The following is a 27500-nucleotide window of genomic DNA, read 5'->3' on the forward strand; positions in this document are numbered from 1 at the left end:
TGCCTTATGGTCAGATGCCGAGCAGTTGCCATATCAGGCGGTGATGCAACCGGTCAGGATGTGTAGCTGGAGAACATTTTGAGGATCTGGGGACCCATGCCAAATCTTTTCAGTCTCCCGATGGGGAAAAGGTTTTGTTGTGCCCTCTTCACGACTGTCTTGGTGTGTTTGGACCATGATAGTGTGTTGGTGATGTGGACATCAAGGAACTTGAAACTCTTGACCCGCTCCACTACAGTCCCTTCGATGTTAATGGGGGCCTGTTTGGCCCGCCTTTTCCTGTAGTCCACGATCAGCACCTTTGTCTTGTTCACATTGAGGGAGAGGTTGTTGTCCTGGCACCACACTGCCAGGTCTCTGACCTCCGCCCTATAGGCTGTCTCATTGTTGTTGGTGATCAGGCCTACCACTGTTGTGTCGTCCGCAAACTTAATGATGGTGTTGGAGTCGTGTTTGGCCACGCAGTCGTGGGTGAACAGGGAGTACAGCGGGACTAAGTACACACCCCTGGGGGGCCCCAGTGTTGAGGATCAGTATGGCAGACGTGTTTTTGCCTACCCTTACCACCTGGGGGAGGCCCGCCAGGAAGTCCAGGATCCAGTTGCAGAGGGAGGTGTTTAGTCCCAAGGCCCTGAACTTAGTGATGAGATTTGTGGGCATTATGGTGTTGAATGCTGAGCTGTAGTCACTGAACAGCATTCTCACATAAGTGTTCCTTTTGTCCAGGTGGGAAAGGGCAGTGTCGAGAGCGATTGAGATTGCGTCATCTGTGGATCTGTTGAGGTGGTATGCAAATTGGAGTGGGTCTAGGGTTTCTAGATAAAGGTGTTCATGAGCCATGACCAGCCTTTCAAAGCACTTCATGGCTACTGACATGAGTGCTACAGGGTGATAATAATTTAGGCAGGTTACCTTCACTTCCTTGGGCACAGGGACTATGGTGGTCTGCTTGAAACATGTAGGTATTACAGACTCGGTCAGGGAGAGGTTGAAAATGTCAGTGAAGACACTTGCCAGTTGGCCTGCGCATGCTTTGAGTACACGTCCTGGTAATCTGTCTGGGCTCGCGGCTTTGTGAATGTTGCCCTGTTTAAAGGTCCTGCTCACATCGGCTACCGAGAGCGTTATCACACATGCTTCAGTGTTGGATTTTCCTTTGGAGTCTGTAATAGTTTTCAAGCCCTGCCACATCCGAAGAGCGTCAGAGCCGCTGTAGTAGGATTCAATCTTAATCCTGTATTGACAGTTTGCTTGTTTGATGGTTCGTCTCAGGGCATAACGGAAATTCTTGTAAGCGTCCGGATTAGTCTCCCGCTCCTTGAAAGCGGCAGCTCTAGCCTTTAGATTGATGCAGATGTTGCCTGTAATTCATGGCTTCTGGTTGGGATATGTACGTACGGTCGCTGTGGGAACGTCGTCGTCAATGCACGCACTTATTGATGAAGCCGATGACTGAGGTGGTATACTCCTCAATGCCATTGGATGAATCCCAGAACATATTCCAGTCTGTGCTAGCAAAACAGTCCTGTAGAGTAGAATCCACGTCATCTGACCACTTCTGTATTGAGCAAGTCACTGGTACTTCCTGCTTTAGTCTTTGCTTGTAAGCAGGAATCGTCAGGGTAAGAATTATGGTCAGATTTGCGAAATGGAGGGCGATGGAGAGCTTTGTATGCATCTCTGTGTGTGGAGTAAAGGTGGAATAGTTTTTTTCCCTCTGGTTGCTCATGTGACATGCTGGTAAATCTGGTAAAACTGATTTAAGTTTGCCTGCATTAAAGTCCCTGGCCACTAGGAGTGCCACTTCTGGATGAGCATTTTCTTGTTTGCTTATGGCCTTACAGAGTTGGTTGAGTGCGGTCTTAGTGCCAGCATTGGTTTGTGGTGGAAAATAGACGGCTATGAATAATATAGATGAAAACTATATTAGACATTGCGCAACAGCTGTTATTGACAAATAGACACACACCGCCAACCCTAGTCTTACCAGACTCTCTTTTCTGCCGGTGCATGGAAAATCCAGCCAGCTCTATATTATCCGTGTTGTCGTTCAGCCACAACTCAGTGAAACAGAAGATATTACAGTTTTTAATGTACCGTTGGTACTATAATCGTAATTTAATTTTCCAGTGATTGCACGTTAGCCAGTAGAAACGGATGGCAGTGGGAGTTTGCCTACGGATTCTCAAAAGGCAGCCCGATCTGCGCCTTGTTTTCCTCCATCTTTTCTTCACGCAAATGACAGGGATTTGGGCCTGTTCCCGGGAAAGCAGTATATCCTTCTCGTCGGACTTGTCAAAGGAAAAAGCTTCTTCCAGTTCGAGGTGAGTAATCGCTGTTCTGATGTCCAGAAGTTATTTTCGGTCATAAGAGATAGCAGCAATATTATGTACAAAATAAGTTAAAAAATAAGTTACAAACAACACAAAAAACCGAACAAAATAGCACAGTTGGTTGGGAGCATGTAAAACGTCAGCCATCCTCTTCGGCGCCATTTTAACTGATCCTCCCGGTCACAAACTCTATCAACTCTTATTGTCAGTAATGATAATTATCAGTAATGATAAGCATGTATGCAAAACCACACACACACACGCGCACGCACACACACACACACACACACACACACACACACACACACACACACACACACACACACACACACACACACACACACACACACACACACACACACACACACACACACACACACACACACGGCTCCAGCACTCTCAACTGGGGGCTATTTGAAGCCCTCTCATATAATCTCTCAGTGTTCCTAATGAACCCATCCTCAGTAATAATGATCCTCCCGGTCCTTCAGAGCAGAAAGGACAACCTGCACCGACACACTCTGCTGCTGCTGTCCTTTACCGGAGACTAGAAGAGCAGGCCAAGACACACTGACTGGGAAAGAGAGAGAGAGACTCAAGAGATCGACAACATTTTCTCACACCCCCTACATCTAATACAGGCAGACAGACTGCAGAGACACATTATTATCTCACACCATCTATAGCCATCCATATTCCCAATCTATTATGAATTCATAACATGCAACAACAACAACAACAAAAAGCAGTTCTGTACAAAATCCACTAAGCACAGACGTCAACATCTAGTTTGGTTGAGTTGTCAACTGACGGGAATTCAACTAACGGGAATTCAACTAACGGGAATTCAACTAACGGGAATTCAACTAACGGGAATTCAACTAACGGGAATTCAACTAACGGGAATTCAACTAACGGGAATTCAACTAACGGGAATTCAACTAACGGGAATTCAACTAACAGGAATTCAACTATCCCGGAATTCAACTATGCCGGAATTCAACTATCCCGGAATTCAACTAACGGGAATTCAAATATCCGGAATTCAACTATCCCTGAATTCAACTATCCCTGAATTCAACTATACGGGAATTCAACTAACGGGAATTCATTGTGAAATCAACCAACAAATTCACCATGTCGTTGGATTTAGGTTAAACGTTGGGTGAAAAACAGAGAAAATTCCCTTACATGTAGAACTTTTGCAAATACAATCCCGTTTTCCACATTGATTCAATGTCATCACATTGAATTTGTTGGGGGGTTGAAATGAAGTGGAAACAAAGTTGATTCAACCAGTTTTTGTCCTGTAGGTGATCAGTAGGAGGCAGTCTGTATCGTGGGTGGTCTGTGTACACTGACTTAACTACTACTGTTTTCCCCCAGGTGAAAAACGGTGGCATAAACAACCTTTGAAAAGCCTTAAAACCACAGCAGAAATACAGTAGATGAATCCGGACTGGAGCTGTGATTTTAAACCTCCAATGACTCAACTCCATTAATGCTGCCCACGCAAGAATCAGCCTCTCAGAAGAACAAGTTAATTGGGATCAATCAGCTCGGAGCTCGGCTCGCTCCCCCTGGGCCAGGCTTAGGCGAGCAGGATCTGAGGGTGATTGCTTAAAAGATTTGTTAACTACGAGGCGGATAGTTTCAGGTGCGAGTTAGAACAGACGCACACGGTTGAGGTAAGTTCAACGTGGGGTCTTACGTAGATGATGCAATCCTCCGCCCTGTGCCCCACTGCCTGATGCATTTCTGTTGTTTCTTCATTTCTCCTTACACGACATGTTGACATGACTAATAATACTGAGGTAAAGAAACAGCACAGCAGTTCAGAAATAATATATTAAATACCGAAACAACGCAACTTTCGCAAGTTTATGGGTTGATATAAACTGTATCTTTCAACAATGTAGTGCTGAGAGTACTGGGTGAGTGCCATTATGCAAACCCAAGTCAATAACAAGCGGTGACTATTCTTCACATGTGGACGGATCCGTCCAATAACAGTAGCCGTCCCCCCCGGGGTTTACACGGTGCCCAGTCAGCCAATAACAGTAGCCGTCCCCCCCCCTGGGGTTTACACGGTGCCCAGTCAGCCAATAACAGTAGCCGTCACCCCCCTGGGGTTTACACGGTGCCCAGTCAGCCAATAACAGTCGCCGTCCCCCTCCTGGGGTTTACACGGTGCCCAGTCAGCCAATAACAGTCGCCGTCACCCCCCTGGGGTTGACACGGTGCCCAGTCAGCCAATAACAGTTGCCGTCCCCCCCCTGGGGTTTACACGGTGCCCAGTCAGCCAATAACAGTAGCCGTCCCCCCCCTGGGGTTTACACGGTGCCCAGTCAGCCAATAACAGTAGCCTCCCCCCTGGGGTTTACATGGTGCCCAGTCAGCCAATAACAGTAGCCGCCCCCCTGGGGTTTACACAGTGCCCAGTCAGCCAATAACAGTAGCCGTCCCCCTGTGGTTTACACGGTGCCCAGTCAGCCAATAACAGTAGCCCCCCTGTGGTTTACACGGTGCCCAGTCAGCCAATAACAGTAGCCACCCCCCGGGGTTTACACGGTGCCCAGTCAGCCAATAACAGTAGCCGTCCCCTCCCTGGGGTTGACACGGTGCCCAGTCAGCCAATAACAGTAGCCGTCCCCCCCCTGGGGTTTACACGGTGCCCAGTCAGCCAATAACAATAGCCCCCCCCCCCTGGGTTTACACGGTGCCCAGTCACCCAATAACAGTAGCCGTCCCCCCCTGGGGTTTACACGGTGCCCAGTTAGAATCCCACTGCACCTATAACTCTTAACCCAATCAATAACTATGACATTGGGCCCACCCTCTAAAGCAGAGGAAAGTAGATTGCCAGGACCTGTAAGAACTTGGTAATCCAATAAGGCTGAGACTGAATGAGGCCACACCCAGTTTACCCACAGTTATATTATTCATATTCATCTAGGGAAAGTGCCTTGACGCAAACATACATTTTTCATCGTAGACTTGTGGTCGTCCTTCAGGCGTGCCTGTGCGTGTGTGTGTGTATTTCCCTGCTAGCAGCAGTGCGGACAAAACCTGTGTGTGAGTATCTTCGTATGTGTGTGTGTGTGTGTGTAATCAGAAAAAGGATTGTACTCACATCGGGGTACTCTTTCACAGGCACAAATAGTTTCTCCTGGAGCTGCACCATGGGGCCCACTGCGTCTGGGAGCTCACTGCTCCGCTTCTCTGTGCTGCCGTTTAGCGTGTCGTTGTACATGTCCTTCCGTACACGGCTGATCTCTGGCGGACAGGAGGAGAAGCAAACACGTCAGTCAGATGATAGAACAAAGTGGCTACTGTACAACACCGTTGTAGTCACGCAGATTGGTAAGGATACCAGTCACACCATAACAAAGAAGGACCAAAACGGGGCCATAGACCCGCTCATACAACTACATCATCTGTGGCATAGACCCGCTCATACAACTACATCATCTGTGGCATAGACCCGCTCATACAACTACATCATCTGTGGCATAGACCCGCTCATACAACTACATCATCTGTGGCATAGACCCGCTCATACAACTACATCATCTGTGGCATAGACCCGCTCATACAACTACATCATCTGTGGCATAGACCCGCTCATACAACTACATCATCTGTGGCATAGACCCGCTCATACAACTACATCATCTGTGGCATAGACCCGCTCATACAACTACATCATCTGTGGCATAGACCCGCTCATACAACTACATCATCTGTGGCATAGACCCGCTCATACAACTACATCATCTGTGGCATAGACCCGCTCATACAACTACATCATCTGTGGCATAGACCCGCTCATACAACTACATCATCTGTGGCATAGACCCGCTCATACAACTACATCATCTGTGGCAGCAAGGAAATATATTCCCTACACAGCAGTTGAAGAATCAAGTGTTTTAGGACATCCGTATGAGAGGTATAGGGACAAGCACCTATAGCCAACCTCCCATAGGTTGGCTCCCATAGCCAACCTCCCATAGCCACCCTCCCATAGCCACCCTCCCATAGCCACCCTCCCATTGCCACCTCTCATAGCCACCCTCTCATAGTCACCTCCCATAGCCACCTCCCATAGCCACCCTCTCATAGTCACCCTCTCATAGTCACCTCCCATAGCCACCTCCCATAGCCACCTCCCATAGCCACCTCCCATAGCCACCTCCCATAGCCATCTCCAACTGGTCTACAGACATAAGATCTTACCACATCTGCTCTCACCTACACACCTCTGGTCACAGATTAAAGGACATTATGATGAGAAGACTATGGGCAAACACGCATAAACAACACATCTGCGATAGTCTGCCTGAAAGAATACACTGTTGCAGGAAGACAGCTGGCCACAAGCAGGTTTAAAATGCACGTATGATTGCAACGTCACTGGCTGGCTTTCGTCTCTAAATAGCATGAAATGACTTTGATTTCCGAAGTGATTATTGAGTATCTCTTTTCACCATCATCCATCTACAATGAGTGTGGAATCAGTCAAGAAAAGCATGAAAACAACAACAAAACAATGCATACCAGGTCATCAAAGCTGTCAACTATCAAGCCTTCCAATTGGACCCCTATTACTGAAAATAAATATATGTATGCAATCTCACACAGACATGTTTCAGATAGATAACTTCAACTCACCACATCAGTTAATCCAACAATACACACGCGTTTAAGGAAATGGGTGTCTAATGCACATAGACACCCATTTCCTTAAATGTGTGTATGGCACACACACACACGCTTAAGGAATTAGGTGTCTATGGCACACACGCACACACACACACACACACACACACACACACACACACACACATTTAAGGAATAAAAAAACGACATATACAGCAATTTGAGAAGCTTACTTGAACGCTACAGAGCAATACCGAAACTCACAATAGACAGCAGACTGGGGAGTCATGTAACCTCTGGCATGACCTCAATAAACAATTCTAACTGCTGGGCCTGTGGGCCTCGTTTCAGAACTCTCTGTGGCAGAAAAAAATATGCCAGAAAGTCAATACTGTAGTACTGCTGACTGAGAGAGGGGAGAAGCGAGAGAGTGAGAGAGAGAGAGAGAGAGAGACGTAGAGAGAGAGAAATAGAGACAGACACAGACAGACAGTCAAACAGACAGGCAGAGGGAGGGAGAAACTGAGCAATTAAAAAGAGGGAGAAAGAGAGAGACTGTGAAAAAGAAAAGGAGAAAAATAGGCACATCTGAACAAACAGTGGAAGCTATATGTCATTCACCTGGTCTGTGTGCGCCGCAAAGGAGAAGCAGGGAGGTGGAGGACAGATAATCACAGTCGATGACTTTAGATCCATTCTGTCATTTCATGAAGGGGGTAATAACTCTCCATTTCTTAAACGAACGGATATTATCCCCGAGGAGAAAAAGGAGAGTGGAGGAATGAGAGAGAGAAGGTAAAAAGATAGGTCGAGACAAAGAGAGAAAGAGAGGACAAATAGGGAGAGAGAAGAGAGATATGGAGAGTGCGAGAAAGAGAGAGAGAGAGAAGAGAGATATGGAGAGTGCGAGAAAGAGAGAGAGAGAGAAGAGAGATATGGAGAGTGCGAGAAAGAGAGAGAGAGAGAGAGAGTGCGAGAAAGAGAAAGAGAGAGAGAGAGAGAGAGAAAGAGAGAAAGAGAGAGAGAGAGAGAGAAAGAGAGAAAGAGAGAGAGAAAGAGTGAGAGAGAGAAAGAGAGAGAGAGAGTGCGAGAGAGAGAGAGAGAGAGTGAGAGAGAGAGAGAGAGAGAGAGAGAGAGAGAGAGAGAGAGAGAGAGAGAGAGAGAGAGAGAGAGAAAGAAAGAAAGAAAGAAAGAGAGAGAGAGAGAGAGAGAGAGAGAGAGAGAGAGCTGTATAATAAGATGGAAAGGATAATTAAAATGACCAACTCTGTTTGTTTCATAAAAGACATGAACTATACCCATCCCCAGCTGCTGCTGCGGCACACACACGGGCTAATTCCATTACAGATGAATCCTCTGATGCAATCCTCAGGGGCAAACCAAGGAGGAGGGAGAGATGGAATTACAATGGAGATGGCTGCCTGCCATATTGCCATGCTTTCTTCACATAGATACACCGATACGCTCACAACATCCATGGCTTATTGGTTTCTTCACATAGATACACCCCCCGGGCCTATTGTAATGGAAGGTGATTTTTGGGACGGGCAAAGCTTAGCACCGTGGGAGAAAACAACCCTCAGAGAAAACTTCCTTCAACAGGAGCCAGAGGAGTAAATTATACAACACCGACTGTTAGTCCCTCTGAATTAAGGGACAAGAGTGCCTGTTAATGGCTAAAATGTACACAAATGCACAACACTGAGACCCTTCTCTACTCTACACCATGTCAGACAAAGCCCTGGCTCAAGCAAGTGGTATTGACTCGGAATCATCTGTATTCCAGGTCTCATGGATGCTCTCGTGGAATGGCTGCTGTTGGTATTGTTGCAATTATTGCTGTGGCTTCATTTTTGGGAGATGTCACACACAACAAGTCACTGCAACGTGTGGGAGTAACAGTACCATATAGATACCTAAAAGAAAGAAAGCTCATTTAGATGCGTTGTGGTGTTTAGGGGGTATTGTCCAGACATTATGTTAAAAAGGGAAAGGAAACCAACTTTAGAGCATTGCAAAGAATTTCACATCTAAGGGGCCTTGGGATGAAGCCTGGGGGTATTCCAAACCAAATGATCTTAGTAAATCATCCGGCGTACTTATACACATAGTTATACACATAGCTTAGTCCTGCATGTGAAATGTCACACCGGATAGGGCTTGTCTGTTATGCACATAGATAACAATCATGTTTTTTCTCCCACCCAGCCTCTGGCATGCCACTACTGCCTTTAAAACACATGAGATGGAGGGGAGGGGGATAAGGGCTGAAACATGCAGGAAGGCGATGCATTGGCTCCCTTTCAGCTTTTATTTTCTCCCTACCATGGACGCCACACAGCACTGCTGTTTCAAGCTCTCAGATGAAATAGAGCTCAGGGCTGTATAAGAAGTCAACCCCAGCTAATGCAAGTGGATGGGGAAATGTAGGGACAAAATATTTCTAAGTTAATTTAATGGATGATTTGAGGGGAACGATGTGATCTTATAAAAAGCATGCTGGGTAATTTAATTAAATTGTCAGATTAATATTTGACCGTGAGCAGATGTTTGTTGATGCTAGGAATGTCTTGATTTATGAGACATACATCGGTATGAATGAATTGTGTGTGTATGTTTGGTTGTACTTTCTTTTGGCCAGTTCCTGAGTGTTGTCCAGTGGTCAGACTAGGCCACAGTCCTGAGGATGATTAAACTGTCACTGGTGATTTATGGACAGCGTTATTACAGCGTTTTAAACCAGTTTTTTTTGTGATTTGTCAGCTTTCTAAACCCCTCTGAATTCAATCAATTTCCTGCTATTGCCTGAAGGGCAACTCCGACTGCACTCCTGAGCACACAACGCTGCCACCTGCCTATGTGGACACACACACACTTTAGCTCGCACCCACAGACACACTTTAGCTTGCACCCACAGACACACTTTAGCTCGCACCCACAGACACACTTTAGCTCGCACCCACAGACACACTTTAGCTCGCACCCACAGACACACTTTAGCTCGCACCCACAGACACACTTTAGCTCGCACCCACAGACACACTTTAGCTCGCACCCACATACAAACTTTAGCTCGCACCCACAGACACACTTTAGCTCGCACCCACAGACACACTTTAGCTCGCACCCACAGACACACTTTAGTTCGCACCCACATACACACTTTAGCTCGCACCCACAGACACACTTTAGCTCGCACCCACATACACACTTTAGCTCGCACCCACATACACACTTTAGCTCGCACCCACATACACACTTTAGCTCGCACCCACAGACACACTTTAGCTCGCACCCACATACACACTTTAGCTCGCACCCACATACACACTTTAGCTCGCACCCACAGACACACTTTAGCTCGCACCCACAGACACACTTTAGCTCGCACCCACAGACACACTTTAGCTCGCACCCACATACAAACTTTAGCTCGCTCCCACAGACACACTTTAGCTCGCACCCACAGACACACTTTAGCTCGCACCCACACACACACTTTAGCTCGCACCCACACACACACACACACACACACACACACACACACACACACACACACACACACACACACACACACACACACATTTAGTTCAAGAACGTAACATTACATTTTCTCTATTAAGGAACGATGCCAATCTGACAAGGATATGATGACTTTTGCGATGCACATCCAAGTGATCCTGAGAGAGAGCGAGATGTAAGGGGAGTAACCCTACTCTGAATCAATACACCCAGATGAATTTACCCTCCAATTGAACACCATCTGCCACATATATCGGCAGCAATCAGCCTCAGCTTTCCTGAACATCACAAACTATTAGCCTATAGCCTCAGAACAAATGACTCTCACAGGCACAAGCTTTCATCCACAAACCCTTAACCATCTCACCGCATCAAACACCCTAATCAGTTGCTCGTTCAATAAACAGAATGAAGCAAAAATAAATAAATAAATACAGGGACCTGGTGAACGTCAAACTGAAACATCAACAGCTGCGAATGCCTCTGTTCAATTAGCAGCCTGGAGGACACACGCCAACTTGTACCAGGAGATTGATCCGATTACTGAAAAAGCAGCTGGTGAGTTTACCGTGCTTTAACTGACACTACGTGAGGCTTCTCAGCTGATCCCCAGTCTGTGAGATCAGTTTATCAGATGCAGTGTGTGTGTGTGCGTGTATGCTTGTGCATGTGTGCGTGTGTCTGTAATCAGCTGGCGCCCTACACAGGTCGCGTTCTTCACAAGGTTGATACGATGTGATATCTCTGTCCTTTATGAGAAGGGCAGCAGACACACACACACACACACACACACACACACACACACACACACACACACACACACACACACACACACACACACACACACACACACACACACACACACACACGATAAAACAGAGACATGGAGAAAGGAAAATAAAGACAAAAAAACAAGTGAGAGGAAGATGTGCATACAGAAAAGAGAAAAAAAGGGAGAAACAGCGAAAGAAAGAGCGAGACACTGAGACAGAGAGAAAACGAGATACAGACAGAGAGAAAACGAGATACAGACAGAGAGAAAACGAGATACAGACAGAGAGAGACAGAGAGAAAACGAGATACAGACAGAGAGAAAACGAGATACAGACAGAGAGAAAACGAGATACAGGCAGAGAGAAAACGAGATACAGGCAGAGAGAGACAGAGAGAAAACGAGATACAGACAGAGAGAAAATGAGATACAGGCAGAGAGAAAACGAGATACAGACAGAGAGAAAACGAGATACAGGCAGAGAGAGACAGAGAGAAAACGAGATACAGACAGAGAAAACGAGATACAGACAGAGAGAAAACGAGATACAGACAGAGAGAAAACGAGATACAGACAGAGAGAAAAAAGATACAGGCAGAGAGAGAGACAGAGAGAAAACGAGATACAGACAGAGAGAAAACGAGATACAGACAGAGAGAGAGACAGAGAAAACGAGATACAGACAGAGAGAAAACAAGATACAGACAGAGAGCAAACGAGATACAGACAGAGAGCAAACGAGATACAGACAGAGAGAAAACGAGATACAGGCAGAGAGAGAGACAGAGAGAAAATGAGATACAGAGAGAGAGAGACAGAAAACGAGATACAGACAGAGAGAAAACGAGATACAGACAGAGAGAAAACGAGATACAGACAGAGAGAAAACGAGATACAGACAGAGAGAGACAGAGAGAAAATGAGATACAGACAGAGAGAAAACGAGATACAGACAGAGAGAAAATGAGATACAGGCAGAGAGAAAACGAGATACAGACAGAGAGAAAACGAGATACAGGCAGAGAGAAAACGAGATACAGACAGAGAGAGACAGAGAGAAAACGAGATACAGACAGAGAGAAAACGAGATACAGACAGAGAGAAAACGAGATACAGGCAGAGAGAAAACGAGATACAGACAGAGAGAAAACGAGATACAGACAGAGAGAAAACGAGATACAGACAGAGAGAAAATGAGATACAGACAGAGAGAAAACGAGATACAGACAGAGAGAAAACGAGATACAGACAGAGAGAAAAAAAGATACAGGCAGACAGAGAGAAAACGAGATACAGACAGAGAGAAAACGAGATACAGACAGAGAGAGAGACAGAGAGAAAACGAGATACAGACAGAGAGAAAACGAGATACAGACAGAGCAAACGAGATACAGACAGAGAGCAAACGAGATACAGACAGAGAGAAAACGAGATACAGGCAGAGAGAGAAAATGAGATACAGAGAGAGAGAGACAGAAAACGAGATACAGACAGAGAAAACGAGATACAGGCAGAGAGAAAATGAGATACAGACAGGAGAAAACGAGATACAGGCAGAGAGAGACAGAGAGAAAACGAGATACAGACAGAGAGAAAACGAGATACAGACAGAGAGAAAACGAGATACAAGCAGAGAGAAAATGAGATACAGACAGGGAGAAAACGAGATACAGGCAGAGAGAAAATGAGATACAGACAGGGAGAAAACGAGATACAAGAGAGAGACAGACAGACAGAGAGAAAACGAGATACAGACAGAGAGAAAACGAGATACAGGCAGAGAGAGACAGAGAGAAAACGAGATACAGACAGAGAGAAAACGAGATACAGACAGAGAGAAAACGAGATACAAGCAGAGAAAACGAGATACAGGCAGAGAGAAAACGAGATACAGACAGAGAAAACGAGATACAGACAGAGAGAAAATGAGAGAGATACAGACAGAGAGAAAACGAGATACAGACAGAGAGAAAAAAGATACAGGCAGAGAGAGAGACAGAGAGAAAACGAGATACAGACAGAGAGAAAACGAGATACAGACAGAGAGAGAGACAGAGAGAAAACGAGATACAGACAGAGAGAAAACAAGATACAGACAGAGAGCAAACGAGATACAGACAGAGAGCAAACGAGATACAGACAGAGAGAAAACGAGATACAGGCAGAGAGAGAGACAGAGAGAAAATGAGATACAGAGAGAGAGAGACAGAGAGAAAACGAGATACAGACAGAGAGACAGAGAGAAAACGAGATACAGACAGAGAGAGAGACAGCGAGAAAATGAGATACAGGCAGAGAGAGACAGAGAGAAAACGAGATACAGACAGAGAAAACGAGATACAGACAGAGAGAAAACGAGATACAGACAGAGACAGAGAGAGTATCGCCCCGACACCCTTCTGTGTTGTAATTACGGGGCTCTGTGAGTGGCGACCACATCGAGAGTGAAGGTTCAGTTGGGAGGGGAGATGCCATCTGGAGCTGTGCTTTCTGCAGAATAATAATTCTCCTCCTTCCCACCCTTCGCTCCCTCCCTCTCTCTACAGTGTACCTGCTTTGTGTCCACCTACAGAGGTCTGATTGCAGCTAAATCAATCCAACACAAGTTGGACTTCAGCTCCAGCGGTATGTGATGATGCCATCTCTGGGGGGGACAAATAGGGAGATACATCTCGGGGGTCTGTTTCATTGGGGGACAAGGTGCCATATTTAGATGCCCTAACAGCGGGCAGCAGCTCATATCCCAATGGCGCTGTGGACTCTGGGGCCCGCTGGGCGCAAACCAGCTGTGCCCTAATGAGAAGCCTCCTGAAATCCCTCGCTTCGATTCTGCCGTCACACGCTCCGAAAATGAGCAGGGACACTCGAGCAGCGGAAATCCCTGTCACGAAGAAGAGAAGAGGAGGAGGAGGAGAAAGGAGGAAGAGAAAGGCAGGGGGGGATGCTTACTCTGCACTGCCTGCTCTGGCACATACCCACTTCAATTAGCTCAGTGTGGCGGAGTGGTGGAGCTAGCAGAGTCTAGTAGCAGACCCAGTGGAGTATTCCTGAAAGTGCCTGTACGCTGGTGCAGACGGCTGCCGTGCACGGTCTGATCAGGGAGACAGGGCTGACAGATCTCATCATCCACCCTGCTGCCTAATCACAGACAGCAGCGACTGCACACACACACACACACACACACACACACACACACACACACACACACACACACACACACACACACACACACACACACACACACACACACACACACACACACACACACACACGCACACACACACACACACACACAATATCTACAGTAAAATAGCAAGGCTGGTTCCTGTGTGATACACTGTACTGTGATTAGGGCAGGAGCTCAGACAATTATTCCAGGTCAGCTTATGTACCGGTATATGCAATACGCACAGTGCATTCGGAAAGTATTCAGACCCCTTGACTTTTTCCACTTTTGTATTCAATTGTTTTTTTTTCTTTCATCAGTCTACACACAATGCCCCATAATGACAAAGCAAAAATAGGGTTTTTAGAAAATGTTGTAAGTGGAAGAAGAAAAAAAAAAACTGAAATATCACATTTACATAAGAATGTATCAGACCAGAAGATCTTGTTTCTCATGGTCTGAGAGTCTAGGTGCCCTTTGTCAAACTCCAAGAAGGCTGTCAGGTACCTTTTACTGAGGAGTGACCACTCAACCATAAAGGCCTGATTTGTGGAGTGTTGCAGAGATGGTTGTCCTTCTGGAAGGTTCTCCCATCTCCACAAAGGAACTCTGGAACTCTGTCAGAGTGACCATCGGGTTCTTGGTTCCCTCCTTGACCAAGGCCCTTCTCCCCTGATTGCTCAGTTTGGCTGGACGGGCAGCTCTAGGAAGAGTCTTTGATGGAGGCCACTGTCTTCTTGGGGACCTTCAATGCTGCAGAAATGTTTTGGTACCCTTCCCCAGATCTGTGCCTCGATACAATCCTGTCTCGGAGCACTACGGACAATTCCTTCGACCTCATGGCTTTGACATGCACTGTCATGCACTGTGAGATCTTATGTAGACAGGTCTGTGCCTTTCCAAATCATGTCCAATCAATTGAATTTACCACAGGTGGACTCCAATCAAGTTAAAGAAACATCTCAAGGATGATCAATGGAAACAGGATGCACCTGAGCTCAATTTCAAGTCTCATAGCAAAGGGTCAGAATACTTACGTAAATAAGGTAAGTGTTTTTTATTTGTAATACATTTGCAAAAATGTCTATAAACCTGTTTTCGCTTGGTCATTATGGGGTATTGGGGTATTAATTTCAGAATAAGGCTGTAACGTAACAAAATGTGGAATAAGGCAAGGGGTCTGGACACTTTCCGAATGCACTGTATGCATAAGGTACTGTTGAATGTGTTTGTATGTGTGTAAGTGCATGGGTATTGTCACGGATCCCTCCGGAACATTCCTTACGCACACCTGACACCTATTCCCAGTGATTTGTAATTGTATAAGTGTGCCCTTGGTTTACCATTGTCCTGTCGATTATTGTTACAAGAATAAATCAAGTCAAATTTGATTTGTCACATGCGCCGAATACAACAGCTTGCTTATTTACAAGCCCTTAACCAACAATGCAGTTAAGAAAATGCTGAAAATAAGTTGTAAGAAAAAAGAGAAGAAAAACAAATAATTAAAGAGCAGCAGTAAATAACAATAGTGGGGTTATATACAGGGGGTACCGGTACAGAGTCCATGTGTCAATGTGTGGGGGGCACCGGTGTTGAGTTATTTGTGATAATTATGTACATGCAGGTAGGGTTGTTAAAGTGGCTCTGTAATAACAGAGGTAATAACAGTGAGTAGCAGCAGCGTAGAAGAGGGGGGGCAAATAGTCTGGGTTGCCATTTGAATAGCTGTTCAGGAGTCTTATGGCTTGGGGGTAGAAGCTGTTTAGAAGCCTCTTGGACCTAGACTTGGTGCTCCGGTACTGCTTGACACCGCCTGGTATAGAGGCACTGGATGGCAGGAAGCTTGGCCCCGGTGATGTACTGGGCCGTATGCACTACCCTCTGTAGTGCCTTGCGGTCGGAGGCAGAGCATTTGCCATACCAGGCAGTGATGCAACCCGTCAGGATGACCCCGATGGTGCAGCTGTAGAACTTTTTTAGGATCTGAGGACCCATGCCAAATCTTTTCAGTCTCCTGATGGGGAATAGGTTCTCTTAAAACCCCTATTACGCATTCCTGCGCCTGTCTCCCGAATCATTCATACCAACGTGACAGGTATACTGTACCAAGCTGCTTTTGAGCAGTTGCTGCCTCAGGAGGTGCTAACACAAAGGAAATTATGATTCTCAGTGGTGATGGCTAATGTGGGCCAGCAGAGAGGACTGTGCTGGGCTGAGCATGGAGGGAAGCATATGCACACAGTGGCACAGTGACGTGGATGCCCTATTACAGGGGCTGAGTCACTGGCTTACTGGTGCTCTTCCATGCCGTCCCTAGGAGGGGTGGATCACTTGAGTGGGTTGAGTCATTGACGTGATATTCCTCTCTGGGTTGGCGCCCCCAGAAGAGGACTGGCCTGGCCACCCCTCATAGCCTGGTTCCTCTCTAGGTTTCTTCCTAGGTTTTGGCCTTTCTAGGGAGTTTTCCGTAGCCACCGTGCTTCTCTACACCTGCATTGCTTGCTGTTTGGGGTTTTAGGCTGGGTTTCTGTACAGCACTTTGAGATATCAGCTGATGTAAGAAGGGCTATATAAATACATTTGATTTGATGCCACATGCCCCGGAGCTGGCCTGACGGTCTCACTACCATCTCGCTACAGGCCTGGGCAAAAACAAACTGGAGGAAAGACACACAGATAGACACTGAATTAGAGTGATACCTGAGCCATGGCCTGTTCATCCCGCTACCATCTAGAAGGCGGAGACAGTACAGATGCATCAAAGCTGGGAATGAGAGACTGATACACAGCTTCCATCTCCAGGCCATCAGACTGTTAAACAGTCACCACTTGCTGGCTTCTGTCCAGTACCCTGGCCTGAACCTTAGACACTGTGACTAGCCGGCTACCACCCAGTACCCTGCCCTGAACCTTAGACACTGTGACTAGCCGGCTACCACCCAGTACCCTGCCCTGAACCTTAGACACTGTGACTAGCCGGCTACCACCCAGTACCCTGCCCTGAACCTTAGACACTGTGACTAGCCGGCTACCACCCAGTACCCTGCCCTGAACCTTAGACACTGTGACTAGCCGGCTACCACCCAGTACCCTGCCCTGAACCTTAGACACTGTGACAAGCCGGCAACCACCCACTACTCTACCCTGAACCTTAGAGACTGCTCCCATTGAACACTGGTCATTTTACTAATGTTTACATACTGTTTTACACACTTTATATGTATATACTGTATTCTAGTCATGGTTCATTCTATAAAACTACTGCTGTACACACCTGTTCTATTCACATACCGTCCGTACTGTCTATACACACACACACAATTATTTATATTCATATTCCGGACTCTGACATTGCTAATTCATTGCTTTCTTTTGTATTTTTATTTTATTATGTGTGTATTGTTTTATATTTCTAGGTATTACCGCACTGTTGGAGCTAGAAACATAAGCATTTCACTGCACCTGCGATATGATCTGCAAATCTGTGTACGTGACCAATAAACTAGGATTTGATTTGAGATACTGAGAGACACTGACATAGAGTAAGACACTGATGCTATGAGATACTGAGCTAATGTTAGATGCTCAGAGACATTGAGCTAATGCGAGACGCTCAGAGACATTGAGCTAATGCGAGACGCTCAGAGACATTGAGCTAATGCGAGACGCTCAGAGACAATGATATAATGTGAGACGCTCAGCAACAATGGGATAATGCGAGACACTCAGAGAAACATTGAGATAATGCAAGACGCTCAGAGAGACACTGAGATAATGTAAGACACCCAGAGACATTGAGACAATGAGATAATGTAAGACATCCAGAGAGACACTGAGATAATGTAAGACACTCAGAGACATTGAGATAATGTAAGACACTCAGAGAGACACTGAGATAATGTAAGACACTCAGAGAGACAATGAGATAATGTAAGACACCCAGAGAGACACTGAGATAATGTAAGACACTCAGAGACATTGATATAATGTAAGACACTCAGAGAGACACTGATATAATGTAAGACACTCAGAGACATTGAGATAATGTAAGACACTCAGAGACATTGAGACAATGAGATAATGTAAGACACCCAGAGAGACACTGAGATAATGTAAGACACTCAGAGACATTGAGATAATGTAAGACACTCAGAGAGACACTGAGATAATGTAAGACACTCAGAGAGACACTGAGATAATGTAAGACACCCAGAAACATTGATATAATGTAAGACACTCAGAAACATTGATATAATGTAAGACACTCAGAGAGACACTGATATAATGTAAGACACTCAGAGACACTGAGATAATGTAAGACACCCAGAGACACTGATATAATGTAAGACACTCAGGGAGACAATGAGATAATGTAAGACACTCAGAGAGACAATGAGATAATGTAAGACACCCAGAGAGACACTGAGATAATGTAAGACACTCAGAGAGACACTGATATAATGTAAGACACCCAGAGAGACACTGAGATAATGTAAGACACTCAGAGACATTGATATAATGTAAGACACTCAGAGAGACATTGAGATAATGTAAGACACTCAGAGAGACACTGAGATAATGTAAGACACTCAGAGAGACACTGAGATAATGTAAGACACTCAGAGAGACACTGAGATAATGTAAGACACCCAGAGACATTGAGATAATGTCAGACACTCAGAGAAAATGAGATCATGTAAGACACTCAGATACATTGAGATGATGTAAGACACTCAGATACATTGAGATGATGTAAGACACTCAGAGAGACACTGAGATAATGTAAGACACTCAGAGACATTGAGACAATGAGATCATGTAAGACACTCAGAGAGACATTGAGATAATGTAAGACACTCAGACACATTGAGACAATGAGATAATGTAAGACACTCAGAGAGACAATGAGATAATGTAAGACACTCAGAGACATTGAGATAATGTAAGACACTCAGAGAAAATGAGATCATGTAAGACACTCAGATACATTGAGATGATGTAAGACACTCAGATACATTGAGATGATGTAAGACACTCAGAGAGACACTGAGATAATGTAAGACACTCAGAGACATTGAGACAATGAGATCATGTAAGACACTCAGAGAGACATTGAGATAATGTAAGACACTCAGACATGGAGATAATGTAAGACACTCAGAGAGACAATGAGATAATGTAAGACACTCAGAGACATTGAGACAATGAGATAATGTAAGACACTCAGAGACATTGAGACAATGAGATAATGTAAGACACTCAGAGACATTGAGACAATGAGATAATGTAAGACACTCAGAGAGACACTGAGATAATGTAAGACACTCAGAGACATTGAGACAATGAGATCATGTAAGACACTCAGAGAGACATTGAGATAATGTAAGACACTCAGACACATTGAGACAATGAGATAATGTAAGACACTCAGAGAGACAATGAGGTAATGTAAAACACTCAGAGACATTGAGATAATGTAAGACACTCAGAGAGAAAATGAGATAATGTAAGACACTCAGATACATTTGAGACAATGAGATAATGTAAGACACTCAGAGAGACAATGAGGTAATGTAAAACACTCAGAGACATTGAGATAATGTAAGACACTCACAGAGACAATGAAATAATGTGAGACACTCAGACATGGAGATAATGTAAGACACTCAGAGAGACAATGAGATAATGTAAGACACCCAGAGACATTGAGATAATGTAAGACACTCAGATACATTGAGACATTGAGATAATGTAACACTCAGAGAGAAAATGAGATAATGTAAGACACTCAGAGAGAAAATGAGATAATGTAAGACACTCAGATACATTTGAGACAATGAGATAATGTAAGACACTCAGAGAGACAATGAGGTAATGTAAAACACTCAGAGACATTGAGATAATGTAAGACACTCACAGAGACAATGAAATAATGTGAGACACTCAGAGAGACACTGAGATAATGTAAGACTGTGAGATACTGAACAGGCCACATTTGGTTCATTTACAACTACGCTACAACTACAACTATTTACAATTATACTGAAACGTGGTCAGATTTAGCCACACAGCTAAGGCAAATATACGAGATACAAACTGCGCTCAGTGATTTCCTTTCTGGATGAACACAGCAACATACTGATGAAGCATTCCTGCGCTGTTCTGCATGCTCTGGCTTAGACTGACATAATTGGGTTGGGCTGTCACGAGACATGCGGTGAAGGAGTTAATGGTTTAATGCTTGTTAATGAGTGGCAGCAGATATCACATGTTTTGAGGATGGGAGGTCGGAAGGAGGATCCGTCCAAATTATCGACAAACATTATCAGCTAGCTCTAAGAAAGACAAATGCTTCAGAGTCCAAATAAAACGATTTAGTGTTGCATATCTGGACCAAAATAAAGATTCAGGACCGAAATCACATGTTGTGAGCAGTATCAGAACTCAGCTTTACAAATCCAAAAGAGATCATTTACACTTCTCAACCTCAATGTTCCAACTACAGATAGGCCTACAGTATCTCAACGAATCTAACATCTTGCAGCCGAAATTTAAGACACTTATAATCAACCTTCAAAAGAGTAAAGAATAATCTCTCTCTCCTTTGAGCCCTTAGTGAGCCGAGATAATTGAGGTCAAGGATTGCTCATTTTTCACAGGCGGGGTCTTGATGCTCTTTATCAGCATTAAACTAGGCGGTCTAATAGATGGTTCATTAGGTGGATACCTTTGAATGTCCTTTAAGAGTGGACTTGGGCACCAGCCCAGAACATTTGAAAATCACCTCAGAAAAGTGGTGAGATTCAAATGAGAAAATATGGAACCGCCAACCTCCTACCACACCTTGAACTTTGAGCTGGTGACAGAGGGAAAACACATCAATCTTTTAGATTCCCCAAGCAAACAACAATTCCAGAATGTGTTGAAGCGTTAACTTTGTGTCGAGAAGTGGAAGAAAAATAGCCCGTGCTCAAAAGAGGCTGACACAGAAGGCCTACAGTCTTGAAAGGTCGAAGCACTCACAGTCTTACAGCGCTGTTCTTTATTGGCTTTTGAAATTAATTACAGCAGGGTAATTAACATCGCAGTATCCGTACAGGTGGTGCAGTCTAACTTTTGTGTTTTGATTTGAACCCCCCAACACATAGCCGTAATACTGTAACCCTGCGGGTGACTAACGGACTCAACGTTCCGTGGTAGAAAGGGTTTCAATTGCTAGAGCCGCAGCGGTCTACACTACAGAATAGGGAGATTGATTGTCTCGTGAGATTGAGTGTTTAGTCTTGTGAAGGGATGACTAAACTAATAGCACGTTGACCCAGTGACCTTTGGCTTTTGTGGGTAGATCTCAGTCCAAGGTCTTAAGATCGGAGTGATCATTTATAGATCTTTCTTTAGTTAATAAAATATATATATTTCACCTTTTGTATGTCAACACTTTTAAGTTTGATTCGTTTGTTAAAGGCAGTCGCTTTGACGTGTCCTAAATCTAGGAGATATAAGAAAACACAGAAAAATATATATATACACACAGTAGCAAGTAAAATATTGACACATATACTCATGGGGTGGCAGGTAGCCTAGAGGTTAGATCAAATCCCCAAGCTGACAAGGTAAAATATCTGTCGTTCTGCCCCTGAGCAAGGCAGTTAACCCACTGCTCTCCAGGTGCCTGAAGACGTGGATGCCAATTAAGGCAGAGCCCCGCACCTCTCTGATTCAGAGATGTTGGGTTAAATGCAGTAGACACATTTCAGTTGAATACATTCCAGGGTTTTTCTTTATTTGACTATTTTCAACATTGTACAATAATAGTGAAGACATCAAAACTATGAAATAACACATATGGAATCATGTAGTAACCAAAAAAAAGTGTTAAACATATTTAAGATTCTTCAAAGTAGCCACACTTTGCTTTGATGACAGCTTTGCACACTCTTGGCCTTCTCTCAACCAGGTTCATGCATTTCATTTTACACAAGGGGTGGTATACAGAAGATAGCCATATTTGGTAAAATACCAAATCCATATTATGGCAAGAACAGCTCAAATAAGCAAAGAGAAATGACAGTCCATCATTACTTGAAGATATGAAGGTCAGTCAATACGGAAAATGTCAAGAACTTTAAAGTTTCTTCAAGTGCAGTCGCAAAAACCATCAAGCACTATGATGCAACTGGCTGCCACAGAAAAGGAGGACCCAGAGTTACCTCTGCAGCAGAGGATAAGTTCATTAGAGTTATCTCTGCAGCAGAGGATAAGTTCATTAGAGTTACCTCTGCAGCAGAGGATAAGTTCATTAGAGTTATCTCTGCAGCAGAGGATAAGTTCATTAGAGTTATCTCTGCAGCAGAGGATAAGTTCATTAGAGTTATCTCTGCAGCAGAGGATAAGTTCATTAGAGTTACCTCTGCAGCAGAGGATAAGTTCATTAGAGTTACCTCTGCAGCAGAGGATCAGTTCATTAGAGTTACCAGTCTCAGAAATTGCAGCCCAAATAAATGCTTCACAGAGTTCAAGTAACAGACACATCTCAACATCAACTGTTCAGAGGAGACTGTGTGAATCAGGCCTTCACGGTTTAATTGCTGCAAAGAAACCACTACTAAAAGGACACCAATGAAAAGAAGAGACTTGCTTGGGCCATGAAACACAAGCAACGGACATTAGACCGGTGGAAATCTGTCCTTTGGTCTGATGAGTCCAAATTTGCGATTTTTGGTTTCAATCGCCGTGTCTTTGTGAGACGCAGAGGAGGTGTGATGGTGTGGGGGTGTTTTGCTGGTGATACGGTCTGTGATTTATTTAGAATTCAAGGCACACTTAACCAGCATGGCTACCACAGCATTCTGCAGCGATACGCCATCCCATCTGGTTTGCACTTAGTGGGACTATCATTTGTTTTTCAACAAGACAATACCCAAAACACACCTCCAGGATGTGTAAGGGCAATTTGACCAAGAAGGAGAGTGATGGAGTGCTGCATCAGATGACCTGGCCTCCACAATCACCCGACCTCAAACCATTTGAGATGGTTTGGGATGAGTTGGACGCCAGAGTGAAAGAAAAGCAGCCAACAAGTGCTCAACATGTGTGGAAACTCCTTCAACACCGAAGGAAAAGCATTCCAGCTAAAGCTGGTTGAGAGAATGCCAAGAGTCTGCAAAGCTGTCACCAAGGCGAAGCGTGGCTACTTTGAAGAATATAAAATCTAAAATATATTTTGATTTGTTAAACACGTTTTGGTTACTACATGATTCCATATGTGTAATTTGATAGTTTTGAAGTCTCCACTATTATTCTACAATGTAGAACTTAATAAAAATAAAGAAAAACCCCTGAATGAGTAGGTGTGTCCAACCTTTTGACTGGTACTGTATATGTATGATATTTTAAACATACAGTGCCTTTGGAAAGTATTCAGACCCCTTTACTTTTTCCACATTGTTACATTACAGCCTTATTCTAAAGAAATAGACCTCAGCAATCTAACACAACACCCCATAATGACAAAGTGAAAACAGGTTTGTAGAAATGTTGGCAAATATATTAAAAAACAGAAATACCTCATTTACATACTATCCAGACCCTTTGCTATGAGACTCAAAATTGAGCTCAGATGCATCCTGTTTCCATTGATGATCCTTGTGATGTTTCTACAACTTGATTGGAGTCCACCTGTGGTAAATTCAATTGATTGGACATGATTTGGAAAGGCACAGACCTGTCTATATACGGTCCTACAGTTGACACTGCATGTCAGAGCAGAAACCAAGCCATGAGGTCGAAGGAATTGTCCGTAGAGCTCCAAGACAGGATTGTGTTGAGACACAGATCTGGGGAAGGGTACCAAAAAATGTCTGCAGCATTGAAGGTCCCCAAGAATACAGTGGTCTCCATTCTTAAATGGAAGAAGTTTGGATCCACCAAGACTCTTCCTAGAGCTGGCCACCTGGCCAAACTGAGGCGCCTTGGTCAGAGAGGTGACCAAGAACCCAATGGCCACTCTGACAGAGCTCTTGAGTTCCTCTGTGGAGATGGGAGAACCTTCCAGAAGGACAACCATCTCTGCAGCACTCTACCAAATCTGGCCTTTATTGTTGAGTGGTCAGACGGAAGACACTCCTCAGTAAAAGGCACATGACTGCCCACTTGGTGATTGCCTAAAGGCACCTAAAGACTCTCAGACCATGAAAAACAAGATTCTCTGGTCTGATGAGATTGAAGATTGAACTCTTTGGCTTGAATGCCAAGCATCACATCTGGAGTATACCTGGCACCATCCCTACGGTGAAGCATGGTGGTGGCAGCATCATGCTTTGGGGATGTTTTTCAGCAGCAGGGATAGAGGGCAATATGAATGAAGCAAAGTACAGAGAGATCCTTGATGAAAACCTGCTCCAGAGCGCTCAGTACCTCAGACTGGGGTGAAGGTTCACCTTCGAACAGGACAACGACCCGAAGAAGACAAGACAACGCAGGAGTGGCTTCGGGACAAGTCTCTGAATGTCCTTGAGTGGCCCAGCCAGAGCCCAGCCTTGAACCCGATTGAACATCTTTGGAGAGACCTGAAAATAGCTGTACACCGATGCTCTGCATCCAACCTGACAGAGCTTGAGAGGATCTGCAGAGAAGAATGGTAGAAACTCTCCAAATACAGGTGTGCCAAGCTTGTAGCGTCATACCCAAGAAGACTCTTGGGTATGCTGTAATCACTGCCAAAGGTGCTTCAACAAAGTACTGAGGAAAGGGTCTGAATACATATGTAAATGTGATATTTAAAAATAAATATATATTTTTTTGCTTTATCATCATGGGGTATTGTGTGTAGATTGGTGAGGGGAAAACAACTATTTCATCAATTTTAGAATACAGCTGTAACGTAACATCGTGAAAAAAGTAAAGGGTCTGAATACTTTCCGAAGGCAACTGCATCTAACCCGTTTTTGGGGGGAAGGCACAAAACTACCTTCATACTTCTGTTTGTATTTTTAAACCGGTACCGGTTACCTTCAGACGAGTCATGTTACACTTGTGGGGGTCATAGAGGAGAACACCATTGTTTTCGTAAGAGTCTCCCCTTCTCAGTGGTCATAATAGCAGTAGTAGTGCGTGGGTAAAATAACTGGGGAAGCCAACCACCCCCCCCCAGCAACCTCTGTCCAGTGAAGTCCACAAAACATATTGCATGTACAGTAACAGACAGTTCCATGACCTACAGTGTGGTGTAGTTAATGTTTCCGACATTTTCAGACCACTAAACCACTATCGATTTAGAACCCCAGAGAGTTACCACAAGACGCAAAGAAAACATCACAATTTCAACATCGTCAAATCACCTCTGCTTAGTCTAATACAGCGACAACTAAAAGATACCAAAAACTACACTGCTCAAAAAAATAAAGGGAACACTTAAACAACACAATGTAACTCCAAGTCAATTACACTTCTGTGAAATCAAACTGTCCACTTAGGAAGCAACACTGATTGACAATAAATTTCACATGCTGTTGTGCAAATGGAATAGACAACAGGTGGAAATGATAGGCAATTAGCAAGACACCCCCAAAAAAGGAGTGGTTCTGCAGGTGATAACCACAGACCACTTCTCAGTTCCTATGCTTCCTGGCTGATGTTTTGGTCACGTTTGAATGCTGGAGGTGCTTTCACTCTAGTGGTAGCATGAGACGGAGTTTACAACCCACACAAGTGGCTCAGGTAGTGCAGCTCATCCAGGATGGCACATCAATGCAAGCTGTGGCAAGAAGGTTTGCGGTTTCTGTCAGCGTAGTGTCCAGAGCATGGAGGCGCTACCAGGAGACAGGCCAGTACATCAGGAGATGTGGAGGAGGCCGTAGGAGGGCAACAACCCAGCAGCAGGACCGCTACCTCCACCTTTGTGCAAGGAGGAGCACTGCCAGAGCCCTGCAAAATGACCTCCAGCAGGCCACAAATGTGCATGTGTCTGCTCAAACGGTCAGAAACAGACTCCATGAGGGTGGTATGAGGGCCCAAAGTCCACAGGTGGGGGTTGTGTTTACAGCCCAACACCGTGCAGGACGTTTGGCATTTGCCAGAGAACACCAAGATTGGCAAATTCGCCACTGGTGCCCTGTGCTCTTCACAGATGAAAGCAGGTTCACACTGAGCACATGTGACAGACGTGACAGTCTGGAGACGCCGCGGAGAACGTTCTGCTGCCTGCAACATCCTCCAGCATGACCGGTTTGGCGGTGGGTCAGTCATGGTGTGGGGTGACATTTCTTTGGGAGCCCTCACAGTCCTCCATGTGCTCGCCAGAGGTAGCCTGACTGCCATTAGGTACCGAGATGAGATCCTCAGACCCCTTGTGAGACCATATGCTGGTGCGGTTGGCCCTGGGTTCCTCCTAATGCAAGACACCGTGGCTGGAGTGTCAGCAGTTCCTGCAAGAGGAAGGCATTGTTGCTATGGACTGGCACGCCCGTTCCCCAGACCTGAATCCAATTGAGCAAATCTGGGACATCATGTCTCGCTCCATCCCCCAACGCCACGTTGCACCACAGACTGTCCAGGAGTTGGCTGATGCTTTAGTCCAGGTCTGGGAGGAGATTTTTCAGGAGACTATCCGCCACCTCATCAGGAGCATGCCCAGGCATTGTAGGGAGGTCATACAGGCACGTGGAGGCCACACACACTACTGAGCCTCATTTTGACTTGTTTTAAGGACATTACATCAAAGTTGGATCAGCCTGTAGTGTGGTTTTCCACTTTAATTTTGAGTGTGACTCCAAATCCAGACCTCCATGAGTTGATAAATTTGATTTCCATTGATAAATTGTGTGATTTTGTTGTCAGCACATTCAACTATGTAAAGAAAAAAGTATTTAATAAGAATATTTCATTCATTCAGATCTAGGATGTGTTATTTTAGTGTTCCCTTTATTTTTTTGAGCAGTGTATTTAGTCCCATCAACGTGAGCTAAATATGATATGGCTCTCCATGGTTATGATTTCCGTGTGTGTGTGTGTGTGTGTGTGTGTGTGTGTGTGTGTGTGTGTG

The 27500-nt window shown here is 44.8% G+C and overlaps 2 protein-coding genes across 3 annotated transcripts in view; one reads left to right on the forward strand and one right to left on the reverse strand.

Moving 5' to 3' along the window:
• LOC118401088 (serine/threonine-protein phosphatase 2A 56 kDa regulatory subunit delta isoform-like) overlaps positions 1-27500 on the forward strand; it is a 633889-nt gene that overhangs the window by 438359 nt on the left and 168030 nt on the right. The window lies entirely within an intron of this gene.
• Positions 1-27500, reverse strand: part of LOC118401216 (protein quaking-like) — a 109963-nt gene that overhangs the window by 72274 nt on the left and 10189 nt on the right. For both annotated transcript variants that reach the window (XM_052477468.1, XM_052477459.1), the window contains exon 2: positions 5467-5609. In XM_052477468.1, the coding sequence (XP_052333428.1) occupies positions 5467-5609 (143 nt within the window). The remainder of the gene's footprint in view (positions 1-5466; positions 5610-27500) is intronic.

Source organism: Oncorhynchus keta, chromosome 2, assembly GCF_023373465.1.
Source record: "Oncorhynchus keta strain PuntledgeMale-10-30-2019 chromosome 2, Oket_V2, whole genome shotgun sequence".
Classification (NCBI taxonomy): Eukaryota; Metazoa; Chordata; class Actinopteri; order Salmoniformes; family Salmonidae; genus Oncorhynchus; species Oncorhynchus keta.